We start from the raw sequence: 10,811 nt of genomic DNA, 5'->3' as shown, positions 1-10,811 counted from the left end.
TGCGCCCGTGTCCTTGTTCACGCGCAAAATATCAAGAGGTACAACGTAGGTTTTACCATATATGTGTATTATGTGCCATGTAAAGTGCAAGAGGTGAGTTTGTCGAAAATGCCCTGAATGTCTCTAATCCTACAGCCGTGAGCATACTTCCGTTTCATCACACGGAAGGTGACTCCAGGACTTTGTTGGACAGCGGGGCTGGGCAGTTACATACTAGCGTCGCCCTATTGATGCCATTTTAACAGTAACATTTGAATTGGAAATGTTACAATATAGTATGCAATATGTCGTGGCGTAGACCTCAAACACCAGTTGTGCAAAAACAAGGGAGTTATTTCAATATTTACATTTCGTGGAAAAAATTATAGACTGTGGCTTTAATTTAATTTGACACTTTTGAGACTATTCCATTGGTTCCATGGTACCAGGCAAACTAAATCAAACGTTCTCTCTGGCTTGTGTATTTAAAACAACTAAAAACTAAATAATTTGTATTTAAACTGCAGTAAGTAGCCTAATGTTAACGTTTTATTTAAACAACTATAATGTCCACTTTGAATATGAACAAATAAATGACTGATCATGATCGTATCCATTCGTCCTGTCTCAGACTGACAAGCAATGCTTACTCATGCATGCCTCTGTGAATGCCTCTGTGAATGCCATGCCATTGATGTTGTGCTTTCGGTTCAGTCTCCAGGAATATCTCTCTCTCTCTCTCTCTCACTCACTCACTCACTCACTCACTCACTCACTCACTCACTCACTCACTCACTCACTCACTCACTCACTCACTCACTCACTCACACACACACACACACACACACACACACACACACACACACACACACACACACACACACACACACACACACACACACACACACACACACACACACACACACACACACACACACACACAGAGGCCAGGACAGGAGAACCCCAGTGAGGTTTATCCTTTACATGTTAGCAGTCCAAAATAAGCAGTGGGATTCCCGCCTGAGTGACAGAGCTCTGACCCCATTATCCAGTCCTGGATAAGGAGCTGGCCCCGCCCAATCCTGCTCAGAGGAAAAACCCAAGAGTGTATGTAGGCTACTAGGACTGGGGCACTATGAAAAGAAAGAGTCAAGAAGCGTCAGTGTTGGAAATGGCCAAAGACAACTTGGTTGTCCGTCTAACCAGCCGAGATCTGAACCCGAGTCTCCCACGGGAGGAACCAACCAACCAATCTTAACCATTAGACCAAGAGGACAGTTCCACCGCACTTGTGTTGATGGACGGGGTAGACACGGTGTCGACTTCTAACATGGATGTCTCCCTTCCCTGAGTCATATTAAACTTGTAAATAAAATCTGTGAAAGACTGGGAGACATAAAACATGGGAATCACATGAACACCAGTAATACTCTTTCAAGCCCCAATCAATATCTGAATGTCAAATCAAAAGTCACGGGTGGATAAAAATGCTACCTTTCCTGTTATTTAGGTTGCTGGGAAAATAACTTGAATGTCCCTGGCTACTTCAAAGTAGATCATATTTCTGGTTCTGAACTGAATGTTATGATCATAATGCCAGGATGTATTTTCTGGTTACAAAAGGAAGCAAGATGACGCTGGGAAAGAGAGTTGAGTGATCAGAAACATTCAGTTCAGAACAAAAAATATGATCTACTTTGAAGTAGCCAGGGACATTCAAGTTAGTTTCCCAGCAACCTAAATAACAGGAAAGGTAGCATGTTTGTCTTCCCATTACTTTTCATTTGACATTGAAGATATTGATGGCCCTTGTTATTTTACAGAATAATGGCCAACTGTATTGCACTTGATTAAAACCTTTACCACAGTCACAAGAGGGCCAAACGCTGGTCAGGTCGCCGCCTCTTGTCATGATCAAATGGGGTAATTGATAGTGAACGCTCCCCTCCCACGTCTGTGAAAACGCATTAGAGCAGGAGCAGTATGGAACAGTGCGTTAGAGCGCCTGGTTGCTGTCTCTGTTCAGTTATAACATTCGACTCCTTGCCACTCCTGTCATTTGCCAAAGACAAGAGTGTGAAGGTGTGGAATGTTAGTTCTAAAGACTGGTACCCTGACTACATTAGATCAGGGGAGGTATGGCAACAACAGCGGGAGCTCAGGTATAAATCATTAAAGGCTTTCCTGTTTCAAAACAGTATGATTTAGCGTCATGACCTCCATGGCTTTATGGCAACACTCAAACTCAGAGGGAGTTCCTCTCTAACTAGGAGGAAGTGGCCGATCAGGATCAGCTTGCCATAAACCAACCAAACCCATATCCTGCACAATGAAGAGGCAGGATGACTAACACTAGCACTGCTAGAAGGCCAACCCCATGCCAGGCAGGACACAACCTCCCCTGTCTATTAATGTCTCCTAAAAAGCTAGGAATTACTCTGCTAATATCCATCCCACCCTGCCTCAGGGTCCATCCCAAATGGCACCCTATTCCCTAGTGCACTACTTTTTACGGGCCCTGAATCTAGGAGCTGGACAGTCAGACTGACAGGAAGACAGGTGATGGTGGATCTATGATCTGTTGTTTCTTTGAAGAGGCTGTTCTGACCACTGATTTAAATAAAGAACACATTATCTATCTATATAGTTCTGGCTCAGTGTACAGAGGAGGAAGGGACTTCATATTGTCTAATTCAACACACATTTATCACTCTGGGAGAGTGAGAGAGACATCCACATGTTCATGTAGAGTTTATGTATGGGTGTGTTTGGATCAAATTGGCTTTTGACAACCGTTCAGCACAGAGCTGATTTGGGATGGAGTCAGTCAGCTCTGCAACAAGTTACAACACACTTTGTGAAGGACAATGGCAAACAAACAAGAATGTTGAAAATAGTGTTAATCTAGCAATAGTCATACACATTTTACATTCGTCATTTAGCATCTCTAAATTATATTAGATGAAATAAATTATCCATCTTCTCCCAACGCTTGAAATCACTCACTTTATTTGATCAGGTCTTTATTCTGTGGTATTGGTTGTGTTAAATTTAACAAGAGGTAAAAACAAACATATTAAGCATTATTGTTCCCAGTTGTCTCAACAGTATTCTAGCTAGTCAGGTAACTGATGCAAAATACAGTTAGTATTACTTGATCTTGCAGTATAAAGTCTCCATTCCATTTGACTGTCCCGTCGCCCGAGAGCTGCATCAATGCGGTGGGATCCACTTCCAGTACTATAGCTCTTCTTCCAGTAGCAGTTGTCCATTTCAGTCGAGGTCAACCTACAGTAGACCACTGACCATAGGTTCTACGTATCAAACATCGGATCTAAAAATCAGGTCTCCCCTGTCCATGTAATGTTTTTTTATTGTGATCTAAAAGGTCAAACTGATCCTAAATCCACACTCCTACTCTGAGAAACACCAGAACATCAAATCTCACTCAGAAGAATTTACATCATTACAAAAACCAATGAACCCCATACTGAGTTTAGTGAGAGCACTCCATCTAGTGGAGAGTTTAAACACTGCAGCAGTATAGGACGTCTCCCGTCCGATCATCGTATGAGACAGTTTGTAATACCGAGCCATTTCTTCTCTTAGCTCTTCTTTTGTGACAGCAAAGTGTGTTTCTGTACAGTTTAAAGTCAAGTGTAATAAATTTGAATAAGTGTTATAGTTGTCTTCGTAGATGGTCTCGGAAATAATACTCCAACATATTCATTAAAATAACACAATCAATAAAAAGCGCTACTGTACTACATTAACAAACATCTTATTATTTTCCCTCATACACCCCTAATGAAAATATTGATACTATTACTCTGTGTTGGTTTCTTCACTCGCACACCCTCCTGAACACCTGAACACTGACTGACTTCCAGATACTATACCTTCTTGTTGGTTAATACAAACTCACTCTATTGCACCAGCCTGCTCTGACCAAATCTTTTCACACTACTAAGCCAAGCTGAGCTGCGCTAGTCTGGTTACCCATCCTATCCACCATAGTTACTGGAACGTGCTGGAAAGGACATTATGAAAAGAACGTATGCAAGCCAACACAGTACTGGGCCTGGTTTCCCGATATCGATGGAATGGAATTTAGGCTTACGAGTGTTTTAACGATTAATCTTTCCTACAACGGCCGAAGATGTACCGCCACGCAGACAGAACGTTCGCTAAGTGTGTCGATACTGACAAGATTGAAAGAAATGGAGCACTGCTCTCGGATCAGCTTTCTTCATTAATATCTTACCTTAAAATTATAATTATTCCACAATACTGACGACGGATCAGCTAGTACGACTGCAAATATTGAGACGCTTATTCTAATGCTTACCCTATAATAAATGCACTAAATCATGATTTTACACATCATGAAATATAGAGGCATAAATTACAGACGGTAGCCAAATAGATAAATAAAACTATTTGAAATATAGGCCTATGTAGACTATACTGTAGGTAGGTAGGCTATTTATATCTGAATGCAGTCATATAGGTTTTCATTTAAGCATAATTTTATCCTTTGGTTGTTTCTAACAATTGCATAGACATTGGCAACTTTATATTTGTAGTCAACATCGTTGTGAAGTTATCAGCGGTCACAGAGAGACAGATAAGCATCTTGATTCTATGTTTAGTGGAAGGGAAAAATAACACTAGCTGTTCTAGGAGTGATCTGAGGCAGGCGGTAAATAACAAGCGTTTTGAAGTGCAACTTTAGTAAGGACGGCTTTGGAAAACAGTTCAGAGATCTAACGATGCTCCTACAAAGGTTCTAACTATGAACTCAGCCTTCAGATGCTTTGGGAAACCGGGCCCTGGTTCAGCACGATAGTGTGAAAAGAGTATGTCTGTTTATCTGTGCTCTCCAGTAGAAGGATAACGTGGTTGACCTTGTGAGAGTCAGTTGGTTTGTTTCTCTGTGTGGCAGCTGCAGTGTAGCCTGGTGGTAGACATGGTGAGCACAACATTCAGTCTGGTTCAACCAGGCGTGCTGCAGCATGTCCCCTGTCCCTGTGCCCTCAGCCCTTCCAGTCCCAGGGGATGCACAAGTCCCCGTCCTGCAACACAGAGTAGAAGTGGGAGACCTCCACCCGGAGGCCCTCCATGAGGGGGGAGCGTTCCTCCAGCAACCGCCTGCAGCAGGGGATCATCTGGTTGTGTCTGACACTGGGCTCCTTGGACAGATTCCTCAGGGCCAGACCCTCCAGGCAGTGGAGCAGTACCTCCTCCTCCTCCGCCTGCAGCCTGGGGGACGGACACAGGTCAGGGTCACACACAGAGCTCGCCTAGCCACACACAGACAGAGGGATAATCAATACAACAATGTACACAGACATGTAGGAAGTAGGAGGGCAGGAAGACACGGTTGACAGAGACACTCACTGGTTCCTGTGTTTGATTCGTTGTCGGGCCTCCCAGGCCATGCTCTGGAGGAAAGTCTGTAGTCTGCTAGGCTCACAGGTGGCTGGGATGACGAAGTGACCCATCTCATGCAGGCTGGGGCTGGAGCGGTCACTGGGACAAAACACCACAGGTACATCATCAGTGGCCGGGGAATCTCTCACATGCCTCTACACCAGGGTTCCCCTATAGGCAGCCCGCCGGTGATTTCATTTGGCCCTCCAAGTTCTCTGAGCAAAATAATAAAAAAAGTTTTGGGGAATTGTTGTTGTTGGACATAAAAGACTAAAATCACCAAGAAATTTGCTCAACGTGATTTTAATTTAGGAAATCTGTTCCCAAGTATTCCCACACATTTAGAGCGAGGCTTATGTGATCCTATCCCAATGTAATCAATGTTTGAAATGATTCTGCTTTTGTCAAATACTATATCTGTTTGGGATCCAAATCATTTATAACTATGTTCCGGCCCCCCGGCAATCAGGAAAAGTCGGCTCACGGCTAAATGTAAACTGAACAAAAATGCAAACACAACATGTAAAGTGTTGGCCCCATGTTTCAGGAGATGAAATAAGATTCCAGAAAATGTTCCATATGAACAAAAAGCTTATTTCTCTAAAATGTTGTGCACACATTTGTTTACATCCCTGTTAGTAAGCATTTCTCTTTTGCCAAGATAATCCATCCACCTGACAGGTGTGGAATATTAAGAAACTGATTAAACAGCATGATCATTACACAAGTGCACCTTGTGCTGGGGACAATAACATTTGCAGTTTTGTCACACAACACAATGCAACAGATGTCTCAAGTTGAGGGAGCATGCAATTGGCATGCTGACTGCAGGAATGTCCACCAGAGGTGTTGCAAGGTAACTGAATGTTCATTTCTCTACCATAAACTGCTAATGTCATTTTAGAGAATTTGGCAGTATGTCCAACTGGCCTCACAACCGCAGACCACGTGTAACCACACCAGGCCAGGACCTCCACATCCGGCATCTTCACACACATGCACCATCCACCTGGACAGCTGATGAAACTGTGGAGTATTTTTGTCTGTAATAAAGCCCTTTTGCGGGGAAAAACTCATTCTGATTGGCTGTGCCCCTGCCCAGTCATGTGAAATCCATAGATTAGGGCCTAATACATTTATTTCAATTGACTGATTTCCTGATATGAACTCTGTAAAACCATTGAAATTGTTGCATGTTGCGTTTATATTTTTGTTCAGTGTAATTGGGGACCCCCACTCTACAGACTGGTATTACAGTAGCATCAAAATCACACCCTTGAACAGCAATGTGCTGCATAAACAGAGTATTTTGGCCCACTGGTAGACATTCTGGTACATGGTAGACAGTCAGGTACATGGTAGACAGTAGGGTACATGTCTGTGGTAGGGTACATGTCTGTGGGTGGATAGGGAAGAGTCTCTTACTTCTCCAGGGTCATGGCCAGGCCCTGCAGGCTCCTGGGATGCAGGGCTAGGCGTCGGGCCAGTAGTCTCTTATGGAAGGTGTTGAGGATGCTGCAGTGTTCCTCTATAGGCTGTACAGGTCCCAGTCTCTCTATGTTAATTACCTGAATACCTCCCAACACATGGCTGATCCTCTCCTTCAGCCACTCTGTCTGCTGGAGCAGGCTACGGTAGCTGGGGAGACTCACAAACAGCTAGGACACATGAACAACACACAAACAAACACGGAACATGAGCAACAGGAAAATAAAAAAGACTGGTAACTTTTCCATCTGAAATGTAACATGTGCCTTACTTTTGTCCATTGGTGATGAACATCCATTGTTCCCAGCATCACATGACCCGAGGCATTCATCCCTGATTGGTCAGTGAATATTATAGTGTGTCCTAAAAGAAAATAAGGAATGCATAAAGTAATTTACCATACATCATTTTAATTCACTCATCATTCTCTGTCAGTCAGGACATCTTTCAAAATGTCAACAGAATAGAACAATTCAAGCCCACTCTTAAGACATAAAGACCCTTATTGACTCTTCCAGGTGTGTATACCTCGCAGGTTGAGCACAGCCTCAGGGTTCTGCTGGGAGAGACGGCTCAGACTCTGGAGCTGACAGCATCTGTGAGTCACTCCCCAGCTGCGATGCCACCTGCAGGAGGAAGGAGGTATTGTCCTCAGATCAGGTGTTCAAGTGGGAGCAGAGATCCCCAGTCATGATGTAACAACAGGAGGAGGCTCAAAGTCTCCAGAACATTGATAATACGTTACTTTGGAATGACATTAACCACCTTCTGTTGTACCGCAGAACTCAAACTCAAACATAACTCAAACATGCACCCTATGAAGCTGAAGGGTCTATGCACTTTACTTCATAGGGCCAGCACTTTGCATCAGAGTCATGTTGTATTCGGCGCATGTGACAATTCAGTTTTTACTATGTGTCTCTGCACCATTTTCTATCTGCATGGGAGTTGGTGCACTTAATGAAACTCACCAATGTTTTCATCTTCTATCATAATGGAATAGCTGTTGTTCAGAGTGTTGATGATTACCTGATATCTTCCAAGGCAAATTTATGACACAATTCCTTCTTGAGTCTCTTCAGCTCCTCCCGTCGAGGGACACTGGCGTTCTGCTTCTTCGTAGCCTCCTTCTCATGGTTTCTCAGCCACAAGCTGCAGTAGAAAGACAACTCTTCAGACAGACCAATGGCTCGCTTGTAGAGCACGTCACTTCTCTCAGGGCAGTGGAATAAGCCAACTAGAAGAATGCAAGTACACAGGCAGTGACGAAGACAGCAAGATCATTTGTTTCTTTTTAAACCCGTCTTCGGAATGCATCTGTGAATTTGAGTTGACAGTTAAAAAGTGATCGAGCTAAAGCGATGCTAATGTCTAATGTGTCATTCTACATACATAAGAAGCTACCGTTTGCTTTGGCTAGGTAGTCATTATACAGTACCTTAGTGTGGGCTCTACTTTCTTGGCCTGCTCCAGCTCCTGCTCTGGGTCTCTGAAGCCAGTGAAGCTGTAGTAGCTTTTGTCCCATTTGATGGGCCTGTAGAAAGGGTTCCCATGCCCAGCCACTGGCTGCTGGCTCTTGGGTGACTCTGAGCTGGCCTTGAGTCCCTTCATGTGCTCTGTGGACAGACTGCAGGACTTCAACACGTCCATTACGGTGGTCAGGACATCCTTGGTCTGCAGAGTGAAGCTGACTGAACGGAACCCTGGGAAATGTAGTCAAATGTATTACAAACGTAGTCAGTCAGAAAAAAAATCCAAATTGCAAATGGCACCATGTTCTCTATATAATGTACTACATTTAACCAGGGTGCATAGGGTGTCATTTGGAATGCATCCAGGCATAATACTCACCCTCTCAGAGGAAACGGTATGAAAAAAACAAATGATCAAGAAACACCAATACTGTAGTCTACATTTTAAGCAGGCTAAAAGGACATTACCAGGAGGAAGGATGTCCTTCTGAATGCCTTCCTTCTCCTTTATTTCCCTGACATAAAAGGTGAGCTTTGTTGGTTGGACTGAGCGGGTTCCCGGTTTCTGAAGGTTTTCCAAATAACCATTGAGTCTCTTGAGGGAATTCTCATTCACTTCCTGAAGAGAATTACACAAAGAATTTATTATTTAAAAAAGATTTGATTGGCAATTCCACGATAACAGAATGATTCTGAGGCTCATATTTTTCACTTTAAAATGTCAAACAAAAAACTATGAATGCAAAGTTAAACAAACCATACAACTCTATGCACAAGGACTACTTTTAACAATTACCACTGAAAATTTTACAAAAACAAATTTAATTGAGTAACAGTGCAGATGCAAAGTTTGGTAACAGAATGACGGTTTGTGCTGCATCTACACTGTCCTTCAAGTAAATGTGTTTTTGTAAAATGTTAAATGGAAATTGTTAAGTCACCATGGAATGGCCCTACGACATAATTCTATGATACATTGACATTATTGCTCTTTTAGCCTACGACAGGACATAATCATTCACCCTTTCCCTGGGATGCTGGCCAAAGAAGTCTGGATGCACTGCAAAGTAGAAAGGTCTCAGTGCATTGATAGCATCTGCCCCTGAAAGAGCTCTCTGATGGACCAAATGTGTTGCAACATGTCTGTTCCCCACTCTGAAAAACAACATGGACCAGAGAGTGAGGATAAAGGGTTGTCACCATGATCACTATGAAGTCCAAAGGGAGCCTGCTGTGCATTACATCAGGGTCTCCCAAACTCAGCCCCCCCCCCCGCACGTTTTGGTTTCTGCCGCACCACTACACAGCTGATTCAAATGGTAAAAGCTTGATGATGAGTTGGTTGTTTGAATCAGCTGTGTAGTGCCTGGGCAAAAAACAAAACATGCACCCAGGGGGGCCCCAGGACTGAGTTTTGGAAACTATGCATGACATCACTAACAACAGTGGCCCTTTTCCCAAAATCAATTCAGAGTGCAGGTGATGATGTAAATATGATAATGTAAGTACTATAGTGGGTTATTTACCTCATGGCACTTCGCAGGAGAGAGGTCACAGACATAGCTGTAGCTGGCTCTAGCTGGACACCATCAAATCAATGACTTGTGACATTCACAGGTGTTGATTCTCTCCTGTTGACGAAATAGGTTACAGATTATGAGCTGACTGACTGGTCCAAACTGACAAATCTTAATAAAGATTGTAGTAGCATTTATACTACAGCAGTAGCTAGCCAGCTAAGCCTTGGTTTGTTAGGCAAACTCAAAATATAGGTCTTATTTACAGTATCTCTGGCATTCACAGGACTAGCCTAAGGCAAGGCCAATGGGACACATTGGAGAACACTCCAAACAACAACGCTATCAAATAGTCTGACTTGCAAGTTCTTTCAGTTTATTCCATCACAAAACTGAGCAATAAATCGTATGACCTGTTATAACTAACAGACAATCCCAACAACAAACAGGTCCAGCTAGTTTACCCACCTAGCTAGCTTCCTTGCAGGCTAGCTGAGAGCTGAAAATAAGCAACCACATTCAGACTGTACCAGCCACATGTCGATAAGTGTTTGGCTCAGAATATATCAAAATTAATGAATACAGATTACCTTCTAAAGACTGCATTGCTGAATTGGTAGCATGGCAGTGATTTTTTTTACATAGATTTTGAGTCCAATGTCAGCCAGTGCTTCATTCACAGAAATCAGACAGACAAAAGCAATCGCACTACTATACTAAAGCATCGATTGCTCTGATATGGACGTTTAATGACCTCTGCTGGTGAGTTTAGAAAACTACAAGTAATATCTCGCTCATCGTTGCATCTCTTCTAAATGCAGTCCAAATTCATTTTTTTCTGTATTTTGTATGATATTGTACAACAACAGCAGATGAAACTAACACCGTAAAAGAGTGATAAAATGTGATCAGTGTTATTTCC

General features: G+C 42.9%; 1 protein-coding gene across 2 annotated transcripts; it reads right to left on the bottom strand.

Moving 5' to 3' along the window:
* Positions 1 to 2,971: 2,971 nt before the first annotated feature.
* tcaim (T cell activation inhibitor, mitochondrial) lies at positions 2,972 to 10,567 on the bottom strand. Of its 2 annotated transcripts, none has more exons than XM_038977036.1 (11): positions 10,480 to 10,567; positions 9,899 to 10,003; positions 9,395 to 9,527; positions 8,841 to 8,991; positions 8,339 to 8,603; positions 7,930 to 8,052; positions 7,429 to 7,526; positions 7,172 to 7,263; positions 6,838 to 7,070; positions 5,380 to 5,511; positions 2,972 to 5,241 (listed from the first exon to the last, which is right to left on the bottom strand). In XM_038977036.1, exons 2-11 carry the CDS (start codon positions 9,931 to 9,933, stop codon positions 5,016 to 5,018), a joined length of 1,488 nt encoding a protein of 495 aa, XP_038832964.1. In that variant the 5' UTR covers positions 9,934 to 10,003; positions 10,480 to 10,567; the 3' UTR covers positions 2,972 to 5,015. The 2 variants fall into 2 exon arrangements, with proteins under 2 accessions (XP_038832964.1, XP_038832963.1); XM_038977035.1 differs by lacking the exon at positions 10,480 to 10,567 and adding an exon at positions 10,358 to 10,449.
* Between the last annotated feature and the right edge of the window lie 244 nt (positions 10,568 to 10,811).

Source organism: Salvelinus namaycush, chromosome 37 (assembly GCF_016432855.1).
Source record: "Salvelinus namaycush isolate Seneca chromosome 37, SaNama_1.0, whole genome shotgun sequence".
NCBI lineage: Eukaryota > Metazoa > Chordata > Actinopteri > Salmoniformes > Salmonidae > Salvelinus > Salvelinus namaycush.
This window is presented reverse-complemented; position numbering and strand designations above follow the sequence as displayed.